This window comes from Lepidochelys kempii, chromosome 18 (assembly GCF_965140285.1).
Source record: "Lepidochelys kempii isolate rLepKem1 chromosome 18, rLepKem1.hap1, whole genome shotgun sequence".
In the NCBI taxonomy this organism is placed as follows: Eukaryota; Metazoa; Chordata; order Testudines; family Cheloniidae; genus Lepidochelys; species Lepidochelys kempii.
This window is the reverse complement of record NC_136397.1, coordinates 16,404,973-16,429,226: the sequence shown is the minus strand read 5'-3', so window position 1 is coordinate 16,429,226 and position 24,254 is coordinate 16,404,973. Positions and strand designations below refer to the sequence as shown.

Below are 24,254 nucleotides of genomic sequence, written 5' to 3'. Positions count from 1 at the left end.
CCACATTTTATTTCTTTGGCCTCCTCAGTTCAATTTGTGCATAATGATGGGAAAAGTGAAAGAAGCAGTTTGCTGGCCCAGCCCTGGAAAGCAGTATGTTACGGCAGTCGATCAACAGTTCTTTCAGTTTTATTATTATTTACTTTATTTTAGAGCAAAGGACGTTGGCCGGTTTCACGTTAAGTCACTTTTCACGCTTCCCCAGGCAGTGTTTGCTGGGGAACGAGGCTGCCTGGCAGCTGTTAAGAATAATTTCTGCAGCTTCTGTCATCATTGGTTTTTCAGAGCTGTGGGGCCAGCGGTCACCTAAGAAGTTAGCACTTTCCCCACAGTGCTATCGGAGAGACCGCAGATAATTGAATAGGGAAAGGCCCATCGTGATGCTGGGCATTCCAGAGTAACTGGAAGAGCAAGGCCCCAAGGGGCTCGGCCCTTCACAAAACACACAGTAATAGGCAATCTCTGCCCCATGTGTCTTGTAAATAGATGAGATGGACAAAGCATAAGGAAGAAGGAAGGATAGTTCTCTCCCTCCCCCGTTTTTTAAACATATTGGGAATTGAGGCCCAGAAGATTAAGGGATTTGTCCAAGGTCACAAAGGGATCCTGTGTGGCAAAGTCAGGGATTTTTCCCAGATCTCCTGAGTGCCAGTCCAGTGTTGGAAGCACATGACCACACTTCCTCAACTGCATGGCAAAAGTAATCGGACAGCAAAGAGATCTCGCTGGGTGTGTGCGTGCACACAGTGATTTCCCCTAAAACTTGTTCATTGCTTTAGACCAGCGGTTCCCAGACTCGTTCCACCGCTTGTGCAGGGAAAGCCCCTGGTGGGCCAGGCCGGTTTGTTTACCTGCCGCGTCCGCAGGTTTGGCTGATTGTGACTCCCGGTGGCTGCAGTTCGCTGCTCCAGGCCAATGGGAGCTGCTGGAAGTGGCGGCCAGCACGTTCCTCGGCCTGCGCTGCTTCCAGCAGCTCCCTTTGGCCTGGAGCAGCGAACTGGGGCCACCGGGAGCCGCAATCGGCCAAACCTGCGGACGCGGCAGGTAAACAAACCGGCCCGGCCCACCAGGGGCTTTCCCTGCACAAGCGGCGGAACAAGTTTGGGAACCGCTGCTTTCGACAGCTAAAGTATTTGTAGTTGTCTATTCTGTACCTGAAGAACAAGGGAATAACACAACTGTCTGTATTTAATTTAGATACAGCTGGCCAAGTTCTAAGGCACATCATAAAATACATCCTACTGTAGCAGGTTTATAAAGATCTTCTGGGCTTTAAGCAGACAGCACCTGATCATGACGTTCTCATTGTATTTCCCCAGAGACAAAAATAACAGACAGACAACCTCCCGCTCACCTTTGGAAGCTGAAGTCCTGATGTCAAATGCCAGAACGGTGATCAGTCTGGGCACATTCAGTGTATTGAGGATCTAGCGTGCCCTCGCTGGGGAGGTGTGCGTGGGCATGTGTGAGTCAAACACAATCCCCCCAGGCAATCAGCCACTGGAGATGAGTCAATCTGTTCCACACGTGTCAGTCACCCTGGGGCTGGTGGGGAAACCAAGGTAAACAAAGCAATGCTTGAAAAAGCCAGCTGTGTACAATGGTTGGCAATGGCTGGGTTGGGTTAAAATCTTCCTGGCTTGTTTTCCTCTCAAAAGTCTTCATCAGATAAAGGCTTAGAATATTTGAAGGTTTACTTTCCTTCAAAGATGGCAAAAGAGCCAGAGCCTCACCTGGTGTAAGCTGATGTTGCTCTATTGTCTTCAGTAAAGAGATACCAATTTACACCTGCCAATGATCTGGCCCTGAGCTAAGCAGCATCTGTTGCTTGGGTATTTCAGGGGATGCATCGTGGTGGGCACCGGCACTAAGTTATTCATTTTGTTCCCACTTCAGCAAAGCTCTTATACACGGGCTTAAGCCATTCGGAGTTTTTTAAATTGACTAAAAATTACAATCCGACCTAAATACCTTTAATAAGCATCTCTGCTTTGTCTAAGATACACACTGGCTGCTCCCCGACATGGCTGATGTCTGAAAAGTACTATGGACACAAACATTATACACAAATCTCTGGCTGCTATTGTTCATGGCTCCTACTGCATAGTTCGGATGCCCCAAGGCAGGAGAGGAGTTGTATATCTGTTGAGTGGCTTATCTGTTCAGTTCTCCTTCCTCCATGTCAGGTCTCCTGCTTTTAGTGTCATCTGTACATTCGACATCAGCAAAATCTCAAGTTAAACCTTAAAAAAAAAAAAAATTCTCGCAGGTTGACTTTAGGAGCTGTATATTAGGCCAGATAAAAAGCACCTACGAAAGAATGAGGTAACTCCAGGTTTAACCCAAAAAACAATTAAACCCCACATTTCTTATTCCTAAAATCCACCCTTCTGGCCTTAGAGACATATAGAATTTAACAAGGATGAGGGAAGGGGTTGATTTTCAAAGGCACAAATTGAGTTAGGTGCCCAATTCCTACTGAAAGTCACTGGGCTTTAGCCAGCTCATGTGCCCCCAAACTGAGAAGACACTATAGCACTTCACAGCAGTTCGTGCAAAACCCTATAATGCTTGATGGAGAATGAGATTCTTTCGAAAGGATTATTTTGAGCTATCCTATAGAATTATCTAGCAAGCATATGCATTTTATAGGACAGTTCAGTGAACCTACGGAGAGCTTATCATGCTCCGTTAACTTCTAGCAGGGCACGTCCATTAAAACAAAACCACTTTTTCAGCCAGGATCAAGGCGGGTGAATCCCATCTCTCACTGGAAGTCTGGGGACAGCCCCTTTCTTTCTACAGATCCAACATGATTTCAAGTAATTTGTCCTGAATGAAGAATCAGGAGAAAAATAATTCCCCTTCCTAAAATTGCTGGACTTGCTAACACAGAGAATATTTGTTTCATAAAGTCTATTATCCTCTGTGGTGGAATTGTAAGCCAAGACGTATTTAACATGAACTACTTAAAACTAGACTAGACCAGACTCGACAAAGCACTGGACAAACATACTAGAGAGGGGACAGGCTTGCACAGACACAGTGGAGAAGATAAGCAAATCGGTGTTTCCCATAATCTGATTCTATAAACAGCAAACTACTACATACAGTAAATGAGCAGGTATTGCTGTAACCCTATTTCTCACCAATGACCTTCCAACCTGCTTTGTCTGTCAAAAGAGAAACCGCCCCCTAGTGGAAATGTACTTGCAGTCAATGGAATGATTCACTTATAATTGGGAAAGCCAGGTGATACAGGTAAGTCACCTCCAGACAGGAAGGTATAAAAGACACCTGAATAACAGAGGCAGGACACTCACACATAACACTGGGAGCAGCTGGAGATCATTCACCCTACCAGATCAACCTCACCTGGAAGCTTATCCACAAACTAGCAGGAGACTTGGATATCAAAAGACAAGCAGAGACGACTTATGAATAAAAAGAGCTGAGACTAAACATATCCTCTGAGGAGGACAGACATCAGGGATAGAAATCAAGAGACATAACATGCTTTTCACCTGCTAAACTGCACTCCGTACAGGTAATTATAGACTTTAATCTCAGTTATATAGTTCTTAACTCTGCATTCGGTTGCTTGGAGCTGGGGAATTGGATTACACAGCATTAGTGGCCACTGTGTTTTCTTTGTCTTAGTTTTATGGTCAAGAAGGAAATTTAAGAGCTTTGCTTGGAAGTAAAACTACTTAATGCTTTGTGCAACAGCCTGAAATAGGCGAGTGATTTTGAATTTGATGAGTTACTGTGTCTTTTTTCATGGTTCACTTATTTACTGAAGTGGAAAAGGCTTGTGGAAAACTTTGAATGACATTCTGGGGCAAATCGGCATTGCTTTGTTAAAGCATGTGGGGTGATGCCAGTTTAATTAACTACCAGGAGTGTCCAGGTTTTTACTGATTCTGCAATGACTTAAGAGCACTAGTAAAAATTCTTTACCAAACTTTTTAGGCTTCAGGCCATATTAAGTCATGCAGAACTCAGCGATTTCATCGCTGAGGCTGGTGCAAACATCCTTCTTCATCGTCTGTCCATGTGGGTTCTCAATCCTTGTGCCCCAAATGCTGAAAGTTAAACTCAGGTGAAATGGCCGTGTTTTACTGGATGGAGTTTTGAGAAACCGCAAAGTGCGTGTGATTTTGATTAAAAGCTAGGAAATCTGCCTCAAGTTCTCTCCAAACTGGGCCCGGGTTTGTGAACGGTTTGAAAAGGGTTGTGATGGAACTAGAAACCAGGCCAGCTTCAAGTTCCGTTGCCCCCCCGCAAAAAAAAAAATTAAAATGATGCTAGGATTTGCTGAAGAGCCTTGGCAGATGTTAACAAGGGCCACCAGGTGACCTGTCGAATCAAGGATTTACTAGGTAACCCTACAATTAAAAAGTGGTGGTGCACACAGGTGGGGGTGGGGGTGGGAGAGCGAAAGGGTGCTGCCACTGATGAGCTAAATTATCCTCATTAAATGACCAGGTTGTGTCTCCTAGATGTATAATCTGGATACCTAAAATTAAGTCTCGCAAGACTAGCTGTAATAGAGCAGTACTTTATTTCCGGCATGATGGGGAGAGGGAAACATGCACATGCTTACTTATGTACATGGAGGAACAAGGCAGGATTTTAATACCTTAAAGTTAGCTCCTGAGTCACTCTTGGGGTAATTCACCAGCCTCGGGCAAGGATCTCCTCATCTTAAGCAATGCAAGAGGCTATCAGGGTTGTGCTATGAACACCCCTGGCATGTCATCCATATGCCACCTGGTTTTCAAAGCCAAGCAAACAGGCTCGCCCAGTTCAGCGCATAGTCAGAAATGAATGCTCCCCCGGCATTCATGCGGGAATCCTCCAATTAAATGTCTACGCTCCAGGACAAACTTTTAAATGCCCCATAAGACAGGATAGCTAGCTGCCATGTTGTCATGGAGAAAATAGCCTCCAACAGGGAGGCCAGGTTTACGCACACAAACTGGAGTGACTCCGTCGGAGGTGGGGAATTAACTCGCTGCCAGGGTGGCAACATTAGCCCTCTCTACCAGAACTCCCACTTGCTCTCAGATGTCCTTGGGGCCAGAAAGCACTGTGCACCACGTAGCTACAGGCAGGCTGGTACTTTCAGTCAGAGTGGATGAGAACACAGAAGCAGCTTCCTTATGAGGTAGCAATAGGACAACAAGGAAATAGCTCAGGGGGAAATTCTCCCCACACGGGATCCTGAGGGAATTTCCTTAGGCAACTTTTTTGCCATGTCACGGTTACAAGGCAGGTAAGATTTCCCGCCCCCCGTTGGGGTCGAGAGAGCAGAGGACAGACCTGATCTTGCAAAGTGCCTGGGTGCCCTCAACTCCCATGAGGGCATGCTGGAGAGGACACTCAGGCAAGCATGAAGGCACCCGGTTGGTGGTGCTGACCGTCAGCTGGAGGGGGATGTTTTATTAGCCCATGGGGGCACTGTATCAATGAATACAATTTATCTATTTATCTTAGGCTTTTGCACGGGTGCCTGCCACCGTAATACCTGAGCGCCTCCCAGGCTAATAGATTGGCATAGCAAAGTCCCTAGTTGACTTCATGGAGTCTTCTGCTCTTCTCCTCCCTTCTCAGATTATGGGAAGCGGCACTTGGGGTATGTGTTTTGGTTTCTGTTGGCAATGGGAGGTTTGTGGGGGAAGACAGCAGTCGTAAACTCTCTCCCCGTGGCTGTGGTGAAAAAGTTTTGGCCTGATGCTGGCTTAGCCTGTTGTCTGCTGGTGGCTTGTCTCTGTTCCAACACACACTTTTTCTGGATGAGGATTGCAGGCTTGGGGGAAGAGGTGTCTTATTTTCATATTTATCAACTGCAATTTCAGCTCTGTTAGAATTGCAGCTCTCAAGGGAGCCATGCCCACGCTTACACAGGACTAGTCTCTCTAAGGTCTTGGGGAAATGTAACAAAAATTAAAGTGTTCCACCCCTTTTATCTAGCTTCTGACACTACTTTGTCTGTCTCCTCAGGGTCGGTCATGTCGTGCTTCCCCCAAATGCGGCGCACCGAGACACCAGATTCCCCCACCAGCCCCGTTCCTGCCGCTCTGGATGAAATCCCCATTCCTATTAGCCCCATCATAGTCACCTCGCCCACCGACAGCAGAAAGCTCAGCTCCCCGACGTCCAGCCTTGCCTCCCCCAAACCGACCTCCCCCATCGAGTGCTCCATCTGCTTCAACACCTACGACAACAGCTTCAAGACACCCAAGCTGCTCCAGTGCTCGCATGTCTTCTGTCTGGAGTGCGTGGCCCGCTTGACCTCGGCCCTGCCCCAGCCCCGTGTCGAGGACCAGCTGCCGTGCCCCCTCTGCAGGCAGCTCACGGAGATTCCCCTTGAGGGCCCTCCGGCTCTCCAGACCAGCCAGGAGCTCCTGTCCACCCTGCCCCCCGAGTACCAACGGGAGAAAGTGGTGTGGATGGAAGGCAGCAAGCTGTGCTGCAGGCAGTCATCCCAGGACCCAGAAGATCCCGACGCATGCATCTGCCTTGACGTGGCCATGAGCAAGCCCAATCCCCCCATGACGCCGACAGAGGGCATGGCTGGGAGGCTGTCCCGCTGTGCCATGTGCGACGACTGGAAACGCATCGTCCTCCTCTCGGCCCTGGTCATCATTTTGCTGTGCATCATTCTGTGGCCGGTGCAGTGTGCCCTGAAAACTGGGAACCTCCGCTGCTTCCCAAGGACGGTTACTTTCAGCAGGCCAAACCCTGTTTCGTTTACAACCCCGCCAGTGCCTGGGACCAGCCCGCCCTCTCGCTAGCGCCTCACCCCACTGAGCTAGGTCAAGCTGCTGCCTACTGGATTTCACCAACATACCTCACTGCCAAGCTGTAGCAGCCCCTGTTCCCGGCCTACACACGGCTCCACCTCTGCACTGGGAATGTCACCTGAACCTACACGGTTAATCCAGCCCCTCGCTTTCACACAGCTCTGCCATGCAAAGGCGGGGGGTGGGTGGGAGAGAGAGAAGAGATTCGTGCATAGCCGTATATTGATCCACTGCTTCACCTAAATCTCTAGCCCTCCAAAACGCTGCACAGATAACGGAGCCTTGAAGACTTGCACAAGGGCACGTTTCTACAACTGCTGCTTCCTGGGAAAGGTGCACATGCCTCAAACTGCGGGGCTGTTGCCGTCAGGATACAGCTGTAAATGGGCTCGGCCCTTTCAACTCACTGATGGAAAGGAAGGGCTAATGGAAGGGTTGTTTTCTTGGAAACCGACAACGCTGAAAACGGGTCTGGATGGGATTATTTCTCAGGGAGAGAAATCCATCTGCCCTTGGAAAGAAGCATGCTAAAGCTGTCTGTATCTATAAAATGACAATATTTAATTTTATACAATGTGCTTTATTAAACATTTCAATTGTATATTGGTTAGTGTTAAACCTATTGCTGGGAGGTGTTATTTACCTGCCTCTGCTTGATATTTGGGTTAGTACTAGCTTTTTACTCTGCTCAGCAAAACAAGACTCAGCTCCGAGAAGACCCTGCTCTCCTGACCAGGCACTTGGGCTTTAAAGTTCTTAGTAATTTTTTTTGTGGAATTGCCCACAAATGAGGTTCTTAGAAAAATAGAAATTTCTGCATATTTTTGTTGCAAAGCCATCTCTGCTTAATATTCAGCTGGACCACTTTTTTTTAATTCAAAACCAAACAGGGGATGGGAGGGAGTAGTTTATTTCGCTAACATGCAAAAACCCTAGCCCTCTCAGGGGTTACCATTTCAGAGAGAATTTTGCACAGCTCAATTTAAAATGTAGTAGCCGACGTACAAGAGAAAAACTAGATCATTCTCCCAGACATCGCAAAAATGTCAGTCTAGCTCTGTAACTTTAATACCGTCACCTTTTAAAACCACTAGGGTACGATACAGGGCAGTTGCTCCAACTAGGTGTTTAATGGGATGACTTCTGCGTTGCTCAGACGTGAGGGGCTCAGTGAGCAATAAGCCATTGTTAGAGTAAAGGGACCTGATAATGCAGTTTAAGAGAATAATTTAACATAGCCAGCATTAGATGCAAGTGCTGTAATGGCATTTAGATGCTTTGTACATTTTACAGAGGTGTCACTGGCTGCAGAAGTTAACCCCATGACTTTGCTCCTTCTTCTAGGTGCTCTTTAGGGGTGTTAAGCTTAAAATCCAGATCAGATGCTAATTGCATTTCCACAAATTCTGCAACAATCCAGTACTCAGTGCCCGGCTGAATACAATAAGCCAAGATAGAGGCTCAGAAGTGCTCTAAAGTAATAAATGTTTACACTGATCATCAACTTGCAACTACACTCCCCCACCCTCAGTGGCCCTGCTGCAGTCTCTCTCTGGTCATATTATTGCAGCCATCTGAATGGAGGGAGAATGTTCATTTTGTGGGCTGGCCATCCTTTCCCTCTCTCCAGATGGAAAAACCAAAGCCAGATCCCCTGCTCATCTCTCCTCTGCCATCAAAGCTGTAAAGCGGGATTGGAATAGGATACCATGCTGCAGCCAGGGGTGGCACGGGAGCTTTCCCAGGCAGGATTTCAGCAGGGTCCTGGCTGCTGCAACAGATTCAATATGTTGACAATTTATAGCAAGCTTTAAAAGGCAGGTATTGTCCAGCCCAGTTCCCTTGCCACTGGACCCAGGGCTTTTAACGCAGTGTCAGTCAGAACCATTGGGGTTGCCAGGGACTCTTGGGTGATCTTGTCCATCCCCCCAGACTACCACTGAAGTCTCAGCAGTAGAGGCCAGATGACAAATGCCTGCATAGCATCAGAGGAGAAGGAATGTGACGGGGGCCAGCCGTCCTTCGTCACTGTACAAACATCTGACTGCCATATGCTCCCCATACTTCCCTCTCCAAACAATGGCCCAGGTGGAGCCTGTCAACCTGCCACAATCACATCCATTCCCACTGATTTACCTCATCGACTACAGTATCCACACATGTCCATCCCACGTGCAGCCCTTTAATACCCCTCACTTCCCCGCTTGCTGCCACATTTTACGCTGGAGGGTCGGGACAGCTTTGGGAGAACTGGTAATGGGCTACAGAGGCTCACGCTGAAGCTGCTGGTTCAGAGCTAGCCCAAAATTGTTTGGGCCACTTGAGAGGGACTCTGATCGGGGTCTAAGAGGAGCAGTTTTTTTGGGTAAGAGGCCTGGCACCCACTGGCATCATACCCCCCTTCAAATGCCCATCGGTCACTTTCACAAGCATTTCGAACTTAAATAGAAAAAAAAACCTTTAGAATAGTCAACATTTATTAAAAGTGCAATAAAAATAAACTGTTTTCTTGTCCCTGTGACAAACGACTGAAGACGCCGGCCGGTAAATACAGCCCCGTTCCATCGGTGTTCTCTTTGTTCAACCCCTGCAGTGCTGGGAGAGCAGCTACTCCAGCACTGCAAGCTAAAGCCACTGCCCAGCACATCCCTTAACCCACACAGCCAAGGAAGAACGTTTCTTTTTTCCATTATCAGCTGCCCAAGACAGGCTCTCCTGGTTTCGGCCCTGACATTCAGACCCTGGGCAATGTCACGTAGCAAGGAGTCCGGCAGAAAAGGAGGTTCTTTGGCAGAGCGGTTTGCAGGCCCAGAGCTGCAAGAGCAGGAAGTGCTGTCAGTGAAAATTGAGGTGCGCGAACAGAGCCGGAATATTAACATTCCAAAGCATGCTCTCTCTTTTCTTCTTCGCGGTGCTGTACAAATATTAATCATTGCCCACAGCTCCCCTATTTCGTATGCATAGCATTAGGCTCAGCAGACAAACATGGGGAAACTAACACAGGGCATCCAGCAAGACAGCAATAGAGTCAGGAAGAGAACTCAGCAGAACTCTAAGCCCTAATGTGCTGATGGTACATGGGATGTTGCCCTCTGGTTGCCGAGTGCACAGATAAGTTACCTCCCTACTGCTTTTACCACCAGCTACAGATCTCTTTTAGCTCCCGCGGCAGAGGCCTGTGTTGGTAGAGATGAGGGTTCTCACGCTGGCTCCTCACTCATGTGCGTGTCAGAAACTGTGCAGCATGGGGATTTTGCTACCAGACAGACAAGTCCACTGCTCCACACTGCTTCTCTGCATGCTGCAATAGCAAGGGTTGCTCCAGGGCCAGGAGCTAGGCGCTTTGGCAGATTGCATAAGTGCCCAAGCCTAGCACAGCAGAAAGGAGGTGCATTTTCTAAAGGAATGAGGGCATTTACACAGCGGCTATTTGCACTATACCTAGGTCCAGTCCACATGCCCAGTCCATCTCTTCCATGGCAGTGGAGTTAACCCAAGACTCAGTTTAAACACCTCTAGCTGAGACACGACCGACCTCATGAAGCCGTGAAGTGCAGCAACACCCCGGTGATTGTCCTGAGCAGACAAAGCTCCTAAACACGTTGTCATTTTAACTTTTTACAAAACCAATTTCTTTAAAAATTAAATTAATTTCTTTTAAACAAAAAAAAAAAAAATTAAAACTGAGCTTTTACGCCCTACAAACATCCAGAGGCACTTGCGCATAAATATCGGCCTACGTGAAAAAGGGACCGGGAAAGGTCGCTCCTGTGAATAAGTTAGATTGAGGCGTGTTCCCGAGGCGAGGACTCTGCCCTACTCAGATGCTTTCGGCATTTTGGTTCCTCGCTGGATCCAAGGTGCTTGAAGGGGTGCGGAGGCGCAAGGGTCGAGGGAGGCAGCGATGACAGAACTTGGCAAGTGTGGACGTAAACACTGTAAATCCTAAGATCCAAAACGAGAGGAGAGAGGTGGTGTCAGCTATTATGTATAACGGAGTGGGACACACACAGGAGAAAGACGATGCTCCCAGTACCCATGTGTATGTCTCTCTCACTGCGGGATGCAATCAGAGGGGTGACTGCAGCTCAAGCAGACATACCTGCATTAGCCGGACTAAAACCAGCAATATAGATGTGGTGGCATGGCTTTCAGCAACACAAGTAGGGTTCTAGATGCCTGCGCTGAAGTCCATGTCTACTCACGCTGCAATCCCACCAGACTGCAGTGTAGACAAACCCTTAGAGTCTACACTAGGGAAACAACCTCAGTTCGCATTGTGGGTCTCAGTGTAAGGCAGTTTTCAAAAAATATATATTTTTTTAAGTCTTGCCCCATTTCTCCCCAGCCCATCACCAGCTGGGCACTGCCCAGGAGCTGCACAAACATTTTTAAGGTCTGTTAAACTGACTCAGAACATAGCTGGTTTTCCCTGGGTAGATGGGGCCATGCACTTCATGTCGTCGAACAGGGACTAGAGCCAACAGAACCCCGGTGGAGTTTAGTGCCAACCTCAGAGAATGAACGTACCTGTGCAGCCTCCATCCAGCTCCCCTTCCGGCCCATTTATCTCCCTGCATTATTCAACCCTGAAACCTTTGAGCTTTTGATGTTCAGGTTCTCGTAGACTGTGGCTGAGTCATCATCGTCGACCCTGGAAAGATACGCAAAGCCTTGCCATGAGTAACCTTCTTACTCTTCATTCCTTCCTCAGAGCAGGTTGCCTGGAGGTGCTTGAACAGAATTCCAAGCCTTCCCCCCGACAGCCTGGTAGACGGCAAGACCGGGAATTACCCCAATGCCCGTTTACACCCACACACTTCATGCCTGCCGTCCCTCAGACATTTAATGTACACACAAACTGGGCCCTGAACATTCATCCAAGATGCAAGCCTTTATATATGCATCCAACACTGGGATGCAATCGGAGTGAGAATATCACCCATACCTCCTATAGGTCTAAAGACAGGGCTGAGTGAAAACGATGGACTTTCTGGAGGGGGGAGGTGGATAGGAACCTGGATCCAGATCTATTTTTGCAAACCAACCTTTTTGTTCAGAATGGGTCCAACCAAAATCCCAGATCCAAGTAACCCCGAACTTCACTTGAAATCCAGCCCAGACTTTGTGAAACAATACGCGATACGCAACATTCAGGAAGGAGGGAATAGTTTTCTTTGGCTTTGTCCCACCTGTGATCCCTCCCTACCTTCACCTTGAGATTCATTTAGAGTTTCAGATTCAAACGCAGCCAAGAGCTCCAAGTGAAACTGCCAAGATTTTGAATATTTAGACAGGTGTCATCGGCCCAGCAGGGTCCATCTTGGATGAGTGAGTGGAGATACTCAAACCCTGCCCCTCCCATTCAGAAATTCCAAGGCCAGAAGGAACCACCGTGACCCTCTCGTCTGACCTTCTGCATAGCACAGGTCAGAGAACTGCCCCAAAGTCATTCCTTTTAAACTAGAAAATCTCTTTAAAAATGGTGGTTTTCAACCTGCAGTCCATGGACCCCTGGGAGTCCACAGACTATGTCTAAGATTTCCAAAGGGGTCGGCACCTGTGTTTGGAATTTTTTTTTAGGAGTCCGCAAATGAAAAAAAAAAAAGATCGAAAAACCACAGCTTTAAAACAAAAAAAAGTTACCAGTGGTGGGAAATCCATTGCTTATATGGGACACTCTCCCTGCTCATCACTCTCTTATCTAAAAGAAGAGAGATCAGTGTAGAACTTCTACTGTCCACAAAGGGCCTCAGCAGCACTGGATGAAGTGTATCCACCTAATGCTTTTTCACATGAAAAATGCAGACTCGGCAACCGGGAAACATTTGGCAAATTCCCATTGGTTTTGCCAAATTGCTTCGGTGGAAAAAGACTAAATAAATAAATGAAAATTGAAATGTTTCATTTGGACATTTTCCAAACAAATGGCCTTGGGTTTTTCAATTGGAACACCTAAGATTTTGTTTTTAAAATTCAACGTTAAAAAAATGCTTGAAATCCAGTGTTTTGGGTGCCCCCAAATTAATTTTTATTTTATTGTTCAGAGTTCCCAGTGAACTGAAAAGTGCATTATTCGCTCAGCCCTCTGCTTCTCCGGGCTCGGGCTCACCTCTCCCTGCAACTCATCCTGCCTACACGCCCGCTCTCTTTCTTGTGCTCTGTGCTATATTATTGCTACACTTCTCCCCTCCTTCCTCTCTCCCGCGGCTCATGGGACATTTCCAAGAAAAAGGGGCTTAAGTAATTGCCGACTGAACATCCCTATGGTAGCTGCAAAAATGGGATAGACCAGCAGGCCAGGGCCTTGCTATGTTTGATACATATTTACATGGCCAGTTATAGCCACTCTCTTCCCGCTAGTGTGCTTAAAAGCGGTCCCAGGTGGAAGGAAGCAGCTGCGTGAAAGATGGCGGCCACTGGGGGCTATGGTCATTCAGACCCATCTGCTCCCCGTCCAGTCAGTAATCTCCCTCCCTCCAAGCAAACTTACACAGAGACACGTGGTGGGGGCGGCTGCCCTTTGGCTCTGGCTTTATCCATAGGAGGGTGCCGGATATTCAGGTAGTCTCGCTCTTTCCTCTTATTCCTCTGAAAGAGAGAAAGCAAGGAGATGAAACTTCCACCAGAGGCAAGAATGGAGGCACTGTCTGCAGAGCAGATCTTCTGCCCTACAGGCAGGTAGCAAGAGGGGTGAGTTAGAGGTATGGAAGAGGTTTTCCCACAGAGACATTTCCACAGCACTGGGGAAGAGCCCAGCTTCCCAAGTCTGAGATGCTGAAGAGAAGAGCGGAGGTGAACACAGCTGGAAGGAGACATGATCCTGAGCCCCAGTCCCCTAGCCTCTCTTCGTAAGAGCATCACCTGGCATTTCCTCTTGCTACAGAGGAGGATGTGTTTGGAAACTACAGGGGCTACTCCAGGTGCACAGCAGACCCCAGACCTAACAGGGAGGGCTCGTGGTTCCATGGATGAGAGAACACTTGAGGCTCACAAAATCACTGTGTCTTTATAATAAGATTTCTCCCAATTTCACTATTAACCAGAGCTGGGCCCAAACCCATCCTCCCTGGGTTCACACCTGGGAGCTGGATTTGGATCCAAGTTCATTGCTGGGAACTGTGTCAATCCACACACAAGTTCAGCAGCTTGGAGAAGGCTAGGCTCTGACCTGGATTTCTAGCGCTTGCGTTCAGCGTGTCCAGGTCCAGGATTTGGAGTCATCCCATGACAGAGAGAAGCAGCTCCATTCAGATCTGCTGTTCTGACCGGGGAGGGTTGGTTCAGACCATATTCTGCCATTGAGCCAATTCCCACCGATAGGCCCAACATCACTGGGCATTCCAGCCATGCATCTTGGGCAGGAACAGGACCCACCTGCTCTTCTTCTAGTCTCTTCTGCTCGGTCTCAATGTACTGCTGAACAGCCATGTAAACGAACTTGTACTGCGCCTCTGTCTGCACCATGCCAGATCGCTGCCTGCGCACCATCTGGATGGTTTTGGGGATGTCGATGTCACAGTCCAAACCTGCTCCAGGGGGAGAAGCAAAGAATCAGGAATTGAGTGAGATTTCAGGGAGGTGGGGGGAGACAGTCCCTCCCTCTGCCCCGGATCACCAAACACAGACCCACCTCCTTGGAGCGGCTTGGATGCCATGAAATTAACCCTTCTGCAAGAGTCCGGTAGGGTTTAACAGGGAAGGACGACCTATCTGCAGGTGTCTGGAACTCTCCTGTAGAGCACGATGGAGAAGTCTATCCTTGCTATATTGCTCTGGAGGATGACTCGCAGAGCTTCTGGAAAGGAGATCCTTCTCCATTACCTCCTAGAGGCTGGTGGAATGATTTCTGGTGAGGCTGGTGGGCGTGAGCCACACCTTTCCATAAGGAAAGAGGGCTTTAAGAAGGCACTCTGGGCGAACTGGCCCCTCTGAAGCCAATGGCAGAACTCCCAGTGAGGCCAGGAGCTCACCCTCCATTTCAACCAGAGCTTGCTGGGGCCGTTTGGGCCAACTTGCCTGTTTCGGGAGGCAGTGGATTTCTTCCCCATGAGGCAGAGCGCTATTCCCCCTTTGCCTGCCAGCCCAGAAGTGGAAACTTTACATTCCAGTGGGGTAAGAGGCCTTTCCCCAGCCCTTTAGATATTTTCAGATCAAAGCCCATACCAAGAGACATACAGCCGAGCTGAGCCCATTGGCCAGAGATCTTCAAACTCATCGCACTTGTAGAGGGATTAGGTTAGACTATACTGCCATTCTGCAACCAAAGGGAACACCCTGGGGACAAGGGGGAAGCTAATCCCATGGGACAGATCAGTTGCCATACCTTGCCTGTGAATAGTATCAACCAGGATATCAATCACTATGATCGTGCCTGTGCGTCCTATTCCAGCGCTGGGGAGAGAAGACAAGGAGGGATCAGTGTGGGAAAAGCCAAAATGCCTCCCCAGACCCTACATAACTAGCCAGTTCAGTGCGCGCCCTTCATCGGCACATCAAGCCCATCGAAGCCGGTGTCTGGAATATTTGCTATGAAGACGTGCCAAAGCAGAGTCCTCAGAGAAGCATAGTCCAGTGGTCTGGGCAGAGACCTGGGAACTCAAACCTCCCCAGTTCTAATCCTGGCTCTGCCACAGACTGCCTCCATTTCTCCATCTGTAACAGCCCTAGAGAAGTGTTGGCAGTACACTAGGGGATGAGGGAGCCTCATTTCAAGGCCTCGACGCAACAGATTTCACCTCTGGTCATTCCTGGCTCACATGAGCAACAGCCCCCTCCATCCACACAGGGACATTTTCACCGGTGGCCACCGAGACAACCCCACCGGGTGCATACCTGCAGTGCACAACAATTGGCCCGGAGTCCGGAATGCTTCGCTGTGCTCGGTTGACTTGGTCCAGAAAGCTGAGAACCCCTCCTGGCTCGTTGGGGACCCCGTGGTCTGGCCAGCTGAAATACTGATAGTGCTTTACCTGTCTGGGGTGCTCCTCCTGCAGGACAGATAGCCCGGTCGCTTGGTTAGAACACCCCACATGCCACAGACAGTATGGTGCACGCACACACGCCCCCCCGGAAGAAGATGGTCCCTGCCCCACGGCGCTTACAATCCAAGTGTAAAATGAGAGAAAACTGATCGGTACAACCTAGAGATGGGGCAGAGAGACTATTCGGCTAGGATAGAGCCCATCTGCGTAGCCACCCAAGCGAATAGGAGGGTGCTCACAAATTCAAGGGATGGATGCTTTTCCTGGGGAGGTCAGGGAAGTTCTGCCCCCATGCCGATTGCACCAATCCTGGTTTGGGAAACTCTCTCGCGAAGCCAGCAGAACGCCAGTGCAAAGGCCCGGTAGGACAAGCAGCATTCCTGGCAATGCGTAGCTCCAAAAGCATGCACACAATCAGAACCCGACGGGTCTAAAGGGTAAACAAATGCAAGAGTTGCGACCACCGGGGCGATACCAGGAGGAACCACATCGATAAGAAATATTTCTACAACGGTGCAAAGCTACAGGCTGGCTGCCTCTCCCCCCGCCACGGCTCTCTGTGAGAGTCCTGCCCCAGCAAAAGGAGCAGGAGAAATGAGAGGCCTCTCACCCGATCTGTCCGCGTGATCTCCAGCTCCCGGAGGTAGTAGCCCTGCGCCTCGCGCTCGCTCACGATCCGCACGCAGATGTGGCCGTACTCCTTGGTGCAGTTCTTATCAGGCCAGTAGCGGAAACATTTATTCTGAAGGGACAGGGGAAAATGCCATTAAGGGGCTCTGCTCATCATTCAGGACCGGGGAGCTGGACGGGAATCCCCTTAGAGCTCAGCAAACTGAGCCTGCTGTACCGGGACCGCGAGAGCTTGTTGAACTCCATGCCGGTGGCTGGGTCAGCAGCAGCAGGGACATCTGGCTCTAAAAGCGTGAGCTGCTGCTGCTTGAACTCGAGGATCAAGTTCTCTGAGCCAAGGCTGCAGAATATTCCTCAACCTGGGCGTGTGACCCAGCCTCCGCTAGCAGGGGACAAAGCGCCACCCTGAGCAGGTGTGGGTTACACCGGCACTTCCATCGTACACAACTAACATTAAGGGGAATCCTCACCACAGATGAATAGCGCCTTCCCCACCCAGAAATCCCACTGACTGCAATGGGGTTCCTCGTGCAGTCAAACACGGAGCAGGGCCAAGTACTATCCCCACTTTACAAACGTGAAGGCAGGGAGATTCACGGCACCGATGGGATAAGTGACTTGCCCAAGGTCACACCATGAGGCAGTGGCTGAGCCAGGAAGAGACCCCAGAAGCACTGACCCCCACTCCACAACCCCTCCTGCAAGAAATCGACTGATGGTTCCTGCAAGGAGGCAGCGGCTTGCAGGAGGTTAAACAATCCAGAGTTTGATTGGGGTGGAGATCCCCACCCCCTAGCCACATTGCCCCCAGGGACCCTCCAGGGGAAGGTTTCTTTGGCCCGCAGGACAAATTCCTAAAGAAGGCTAGTCTTACAGAAGGTCCCTTTCCCCCTAGAGATCACACCTATTCTACCCCTGGCCACTCGCAGTCCTGTGTGCGCACAGCTCTGCCAATCCATTTCAGTCCTGACCTGCAGCACCCCCTGCTGTCCCATGTGCAGTTACATGGGTCACTCCATCACTCCGGAGCCATCCCAATGCACTATGCTGCTTGCCAACATCCCATTCTCTTCCATTAAAAACCCCTCCAATCCCCTATTTTTGTACTGTATTAAGGCCTTGCCTATACTAGAAAGGGTTTGCTGGTATAGCTGTTGACTAATATATGGTGGGCTAGCATATATCAGTCACAGTACCAATCTGTATTATCCGCACTGTACATAGATCAACACACATTAAGCACATAGTAGTTATATAGCCTGAACTGACCTATGCTGCTTATACAACTCTGCTCACTTATGCTAAATATCCCATAACACCTTGCATTTGATGAAGCAAGCATTTGGCATAAGCAGATAGGAAACTTGTCAAAAATCAAGACACATTCGTTCTAGGTGTTGGTACAAGCTAGGGAAGTGCTTCCATGGACCAGTTTCTGAAATGCCAGGATCCAAAACAAAGGAAGGAAGGAAGGAACAGAACAACATAGGGAAGTGGGACAAATTTAGGGGTTGGAGTTTAGTGACGGTAAACCTGTGACTTGTAAAATCATCATATAAATAATACCAGCTGAAATGTGTAACTTTGGGATCACTCCTGCGTAAGGTGAATGGAACAACGCTGCACGAGGCAGCTTCCCGGAGACCGGCCCCATACAGAACCTTTTCCTGTGCTAGATTATTATTGGCTTGTAGCAACAAACACGCTTGGTCTCTTGAATATATTTCATAAAACACACCAACGTGCAGTCAAGCAATTGACTAAACAATTTATCAACCAGCTATACTGGGAAAGTCTTCTAGTTCAGACACAGCTGATAGCAGCACAAGAGTGCTTTCGTTGTTATAGTTTCTACCACTTTCCTTAATAAAATAAGCTATTTTGGGAAAAGCACGTTGCCAATATGACTGGATCGGCACTAGAGCTTTTACTGTATACATTTTAAAACAAAATAAGACACAAAACAAGACAAAAAACCCACCGCCCTAAGTGGCATTGATATACCAGCAAAAGTTTCTAGTGTAGACACAGCCTTGGTAACCCCTCCTTAGCAGCGGAGCCAGTTCTGGTTAGCGGCCTTAGAGTCACGTTCTTCCCACAGCTCCCATTGGCTGGGAACAGAGGACCGCGGCCATTGGGCACTGGGGGGGGGGGGCGGTGCCTGCTGATGGTCAACGCCAGCAAAATGTCTCGCAGCCCACAATCAGATTACCCTGATCTGGTAATGGGCCGCAGGTTGCCCACCACTGCCGTAGCTGCACTAGACCTGCTTTTGACTATTGCCATTAGTTGGTCATCCTGAAGGCACCAGGTTGAGGCTCCACAAGTCAGAAGTTTTCCCCACCCAAAATTGTCTGGCCAACAGGAGGGATGAAATGCACCTGGCGGGCAAGAGGTTCCACAGACAATGACTGCCAACAACCTGCAAACCAAGTACCCACCCTGCCCCTCTCCACTTCCTTGGTCGTCATGACTATGACATGGGTATTTTCTTGGTACACCATGGCCCAGAAGTCGTTCACTGTCGTCTGCAGGCAGCCTTGGGTGGCAATGTAGACTTTGCAATGCTCCGAGCTTCTTCCATCTTCGGGTATGCTCTGGGTGTGGCAAGGAAATAGGAGTAAGGGACCAAGGACTGCCCCAGTGCAGCCCTGAGCTGCGAAGACAGGGGGAGTCCTACAGGACATGGCTGCCTGGCACTGCATGAGCTCTCCAGTCGAACATCTGCCACCTGATGCTAACAGGCTTTCCTCTAGGGATCAAGCTACAGCAGACCCCCCAGACACAGAAATTGTTCTGCTTGCAGTTTCTAGATACCCCCTCAACAGTGTTAATGAGGCACCCTCTGCCGGCTGTGACCTCTGTAGGGCCTTATTATCATTTGCTCAGTGCTAGATGCAGGTCACAAGACAGCTGCAGAAGTTCTGGTTGTATCAGACAGGAAAATAAGTGACCCCATCGTGTGGCGAAGGCTAGGGGCTTAAACACCTGAGCTGTTCCTGGCTGGAAATCTCACTCCAAATTGGTTTCAGCTCCCAGGCGAAAATGAGTTTGACCCAGCAGACAACCTTGCGCAACACAGCCATGTTGGCAGCCCCCACCCAGGGAAAGCCGGGGTTGGGCATTGAGACTGGAGTCACTGTGCAGGGGCGGCCAGGACACGGCACCCACCAGCAATAAGGTCTGGAAGCACACACGCACTTCACAATAAAGCCAAGCTACCCTCCTTCCCGCCCCCCGGATGCATTGGAGCACTCCTGCTCTCTGCACCAAAGCCCGGCTGCTATTTCTGGCCACCCAGAACGACAGCGGGCCTGGGCGCTAATTATGTGGCTCTTGGATCTCCCTTGAGGCAACCTGACAAAGAGACAGTTCCATAGCTCCAGAGAGGAGCACAGGGCATTAGGCTTCTGAAGAAAGGGCTACTAAAAGCAGCAGCTCCTCTTGCCAGATACAGACTGGAAGAGTCTCTCTGGCTGCCGGGAGCAGCCCACAGGCGCCTCTTACCCTGCCAAAGAGGCAGCTGGCTAAAGAACTGGTGGGGGAGAATCAGGAAACTGCTTAGGGTGCAGGAGGATTCTCAGCAGAGATGGCATCTGGCCTGTGATCAGCGAAATACAGGGGTTCGCGCCGGGCTTGCCCTTGTGGCGGCATCATTCTTGGCACCGCTGCACCCGCTCACGGGCAGTGAGAGGCAGCCTTGGGAAGCCCCACCGTCAAGAACCACCTTTCCCTCCTGACGTACCTTGATGTAGTTGGCGTTGATGTAGTCTGAGCCTGGCAAGCTCTCGTCGACATCTCGGAGGGCAACCCGCGTGGTATCGACTGGTGGGAAGAGAAGCCACATTCGAGCCACGCGCAGAAGCATCACTGCGGGGCACGCCGGGCCCCAACCGTTTACCCGCAGCAGCTCCCAGCAATCCATTAGATCATTCACACGTGACCAGCTGGTTATTTCAGGGCTGGGGCTAATTGGGTCCCACTCCAAAGTGGAGAGAGAAGTTCCCCTAGTGATGCATCCAGGCAGCCCATTCTGCCTGGGGTACGCCACAAACCCATAACTAAGGCCAGACGCCGGGGAGGTGCTCCGATGCTACCTGATGGACACAATGGTACAACCCTCGAGCGGGTCCGATTTCCCCGGGGCTTAGCTCTGGCTTCATGCGATTTTTGGCCAACGCCAGCGAGGCTCAACTGAGCTCTGGGCTCATTTGATCTCTGGGTACAAAGTAACAAAGGTGAAGGAGGAAAAACCATTTGCCACAGTCCCTGGGATGTGGAAGTGCGGAGTTCAGGAAAGTGAGAGAAAGGGCGCTGAACGAACCAGACCCCAGCTTGGATTCGACAGGCAAAGCCCACGTTCCTTAGCCAACGGGCAACGATTCACTGGTATGTGACTATTAGGCCAGGACCTCTAAATGCCATGCAATCCCAGCCCTCAACAACACAGGTCAACTGTCCCCAGAGAAACTCAGCGGCTAGAAGACATGACAGCCAGCGTCTCCTTACAGGGGAGGATGTTCTTGTAGCGATTCTTCGCTTTATTCTCCACTCGCTGCCCTTCCTTCCTGGGGTAAAGGAGCTTACACTCCTGCTGCTGCAGCATCTGAGGAGAAGGGGACACGTGAGTGAACAGGGACACAGGAACAAGGGGCTCTCAGATACCAGAGAGGGACTGTGGGGTGGGGGTGGGGGGGTTCCTCCAACATGGTATTGAAGAGACAGGGAGCCAGGAGGGGGCTCCTCAAGAAACAAGGAATGGAGAAGAGGAGGGTAGGACAAGGAGAGGGATCCCACAAACACGGCATGGGTGGGAGGAGGTGCGGGGAACTCCCTCAGATAGGGCAGGGCAGCCAGTTGGGGGGGGGGGGGGGAGAGTGGCGCCTCCCTTCATGCTCACACACTGGGCAAGCCCGATATTTCAATGCTGAATTCACATCCTCTGCGGGAAGGGGAAGGGTAACAGCCGGACTTCTGTACCTCGAACTCTTCCCAGAACCCTTGCTTGGCCTTCTCGCTGTGATCTGCCATTTTGTTCAGCTCCTTCACTCGGTTTTCGATGTTGGCGGCGTTGATGCGCGTGGCGTTAAAGGGCTGAAAGGCAGGGCAGGGTCAGAACACAGAGAGACGCCCCGAGACACTGGGACTCCGCTCTTACAGGCGGCCCCTGCTCTCTCTGCCCCCCAACTCGCTAGAGGATGTGCTTCCAAGCCAGCGCCCGCCCCCCACACACACACACTCCTGCCTCTTCTGCTTGATCCTGCAGTTGTAATGCTGGGCTAATGGCAGAGTCACACGATGTGCTCGAATAGGGCAGTGGCGGCTGGGGTGGAACCCGCTATATACTACCCCAGGCAGAAAACCAGGTGCTGCAGTTCAAAGACTGTAGCAGACAAAACTCCGCTTGTGGACTAGCCACGAGATGGTGACAAAAGCATGGTGTCGCCAAGGGTCACTAATACAGCAAAGCTCAGGCCAGAGGCGTGTCATGGCATAACGTAAGAGGTTCCAGGCTCAAACCCCCGAACTCTTGCACTTCCTAAAGCCTTTGCACTGTTTGAGTGGGAGAAGCCAGGCTGGGAGGCAGAGACGTCTTATGGGAAGCAGCTACATGGACACCAGAGGGAATGCAAACAACGATCTAGTGGTAAAAACAGGGGATTGGACGGAGCACCCCGTGACGTGTTCTTGGGAGGGTTAGTTCATGTGTACCAAGTCCATGCTTATTATTAGTCACCTGTTTCAGATGAACCACAGCTCCAGATTTCTCCACCATGGGGTTTTTCTTGTAGTGCTCCACCAAGTCCGTGAGAGTGTCGAACCTCTCGCCTCCCCCAACATCATACTTCCCATCTGGCTGCGGGAGGAAGTGGCGAGTTATTAGTGTGATCAGAGCATGCGCCGTGTGCCTGATCCAACGCTCACTGGTGTCAGTGGGACTTTTCCAACTGGACTCCAGGGGGAGCGGGACGGGGCCCGAGGAGAGCAAAGATAACCAATTCCCCATCCTAACAGCCAGTTCAAGGTTTCCTACCTGGTAACGGATCATCACATGAGTCACCCGTGGCTTCCGGTCTCCAGTCTCCATCTTGTCTTCATTCGTCAGCACTGATAAGACAAAGTCCCCTGGTTTGCTTTGGCTCTCCCGCACCAGAAAGCTCCCTGGCTTGCCTTTCTCCGTCAAGAGCTTCTCTGCCTCTTTGCCAGTCAGGTGCCCATGGTACCACCTGGGAGAATGGAGAAGGCAATCAAGGTGGAGGCGAGACACACAGATATAGCAGCACTCAAAGAGAAAAGATTTGCCTCCCTAGAGATAGGTGGTGGTTCAGATGCCACGAAGACTGGGCCAAAAACTTTTATAATGCTACCTAGCTTCAGCTTTTAGTGCAAACCCCAGGCTCGAACCAGAGAAGACAGAGCAAAGAGTTGGGAACCTCTTTAGCTAAACCCAGAAAGAGTGCTCCCATGAGCTCCTGCAAAGCGGGCATGCTAAGTTTATACAGCTATCCTTGCCACTCACGAGACACTGCTTTTACAACTCTCATCCCCGCTGCCTGCCGAACTGGGGAAAGTCTCCAGCTTGGAATAGTTTAGGAGTAAAACCCCAGGGACATTGCTGCTATATGGTGCAATGGCATGTCAATGCTTCACCCGGCTGAGAGGATGCAAACATCAGGACTTTTATTTGCCCCACAGGAAAAATACAAAAAACAGCAGTAGCTTAAGATAACACATTGGCTTAATATACTAATTTATCCCTCTGGGATCAGCTCCTCATTACCTTACAAGTGAAATCAGTCTAGCAGATCTCATTAGGGAACATCTATATTTAAAGAGACACACAGCAGGACACTCATAACTAGCCATCTTTGGTCAGCAAAAGACCCACAAGTGGAATAGCAGAGGTTGCTGCAGCTCAGGAGTGAGATGCGTTGGTAGCATGCACCCTGTGGGTCTGGGCATGATTTGCACAATAAGCCCACTAGCTCCAGTTAGCACCATTCAGCCACTCACTTCCGTGAGCACCAAATTCACCTGGAGATTTAAGAAAATTGGAGACAAATCACTGATGAGCCTTCTGCTTTCTGCTGCGCTGAGAGTTTGGGAAAACAGCAGGATTCGATCCGCTCCAGGAAACAAACCCCTCTCTCGCCTTGCACAGAATTACCTTCCTCCGTGTCGCCCTGCTTTTAAAATGCAAGCCCCTGATTGCTCCACACCTTCTCCACTAGATGGCAGCTCTAACATGCTCCGGGCAGAGGGACACAAGCGCTAGCTAAGTAAGAGCGCCTGCTGAAATCGCACTTTGCATCGGAGAGCCCAGCACTTCACAGAAGTGGCCATTTCCCACACAGTGGTTACGTCACTGCCACCTCGTGAGTCCGGCCGAGCACAGAACACCATTCCTCCCAGCCCTACGCCTCGACTGGAACATGCTGCTTTCATTCCTGGACTCATTTGTTCACTTAGGTCCAGCAGCCTTGTTAGTTTAGCCTTGATCATGGCAGGATGGTCCAGTGGTTAGAGCACTAGCCTAGCACTTGGAGACCCACGGTGTGTTTCCTGATCTACCACACACTTCCAGCGTGACTTCGGGCAAGTGTCCGTGCTCCCACCGTAACCCTCTTCCTTTTCTCCCAGTCTGTCTCATCTGCTTATATTTACTCTCTTCAGTGCGGATGCTGTCTTACTGCGTGCATACAAAGCCCAGCACAATCCGGCCTCTCATCACTTCTCTGCCTCGGGGCATCTGGTGCCCAAGCTCAAAACAACAACTAGACAGTGTCTCCGGGCAGATGCCACTTGGTTCCCAGTTTGATGAGGTTGGCTC

The 24,254-nt window shown here is 50.1% G+C and overlaps 2 protein-coding genes across 10 annotated transcripts in view; one reads left to right on the top strand and one right to left on the bottom strand.

Annotated features, from left to right (window-relative positions):
• Positions 1-1,383: 1,383 nt before the first annotated feature.
• On the top strand, positions 1,384-7,410 carry RNF223 (ring finger protein 223). 3 transcript variants are annotated; one of them, XM_073316883.2, is made up of 3 exons: positions 1,384-1,562; positions 5,500-5,638; positions 6,007-7,410. In XM_073316883.2, exons 2-3 carry the CDS (start codon positions 5,584-5,586, stop codon positions 6,798-6,800), a joined length of 849 nt encoding a protein of 282 aa, XP_073172984.1. In that variant the 5' UTR covers positions 1,384-1,562; positions 5,500-5,583; the 3' UTR covers positions 6,801-7,410. The 3 variants fall into 3 exon arrangements, with proteins under 3 accessions (XP_073172984.1, XP_073172983.1, XP_073172985.1); XM_073316882.2 differs by lacking the exon at positions 1,384-1,562 and adding an exon at positions 1,585-3,547; XM_073316884.2 differs by lacking the exons at positions 1,384-1,562; positions 5,500-5,638 and adding an exon at positions 1,589-3,547.
• Positions 7,411-9,268: 1,858 nt separating this feature from the next.
• Positions 9,269-24,254, bottom strand: part of LOC140900148 (tyrosine-protein phosphatase non-receptor type 11) — an 83,338-nt gene continuing 68,352 nt past the window's right edge. For 5 of the 7 annotated variants that reach the window (XM_073316876.2, XM_073316877.2, XM_073316881.2 and 2 more), the window contains 13 exons: positions 22,458-22,650; positions 22,161-22,280; positions 21,404-21,517; positions 20,933-21,029; positions 20,169-20,248; positions 18,865-19,020; positions 16,404-16,535; positions 15,645-15,799; positions 15,136-15,203; positions 14,187-14,338; positions 13,303-13,400; positions 11,340-11,463; positions 9,269-10,754 (listed from right to left, as the gene is read on the bottom strand). In XM_073316876.2, the coding sequence (XP_073172977.1) occupies positions 11,376-11,463; positions 13,303-13,400; positions 14,187-14,338; positions 15,136-15,203; positions 15,645-15,799; positions 16,404-16,535; positions 18,865-19,020; positions 20,169-20,248; positions 20,933-21,029; positions 21,404-21,517; positions 22,161-22,280; positions 22,458-22,650 (1,453 nt within the window). In that variant the 3' untranslated portion in view covers positions 9,269-10,754; positions 11,340-11,375. Of the gene's footprint in view, positions 10,755-11,339; positions 11,464-13,302; positions 13,401-14,186; positions 14,339-14,442; positions 14,544-15,135; positions 15,204-15,644; positions 15,800-16,032; positions 16,224-16,403; positions 16,536-18,864; positions 19,021-20,168; positions 20,249-20,932; positions 21,030-21,403; positions 21,518-22,160; positions 22,281-22,457; positions 22,651-24,254 lie in introns of those variants that run through there. The other 2 variants (XM_073316873.2, XM_078849331.1) reach the window with 2 other exon arrangements.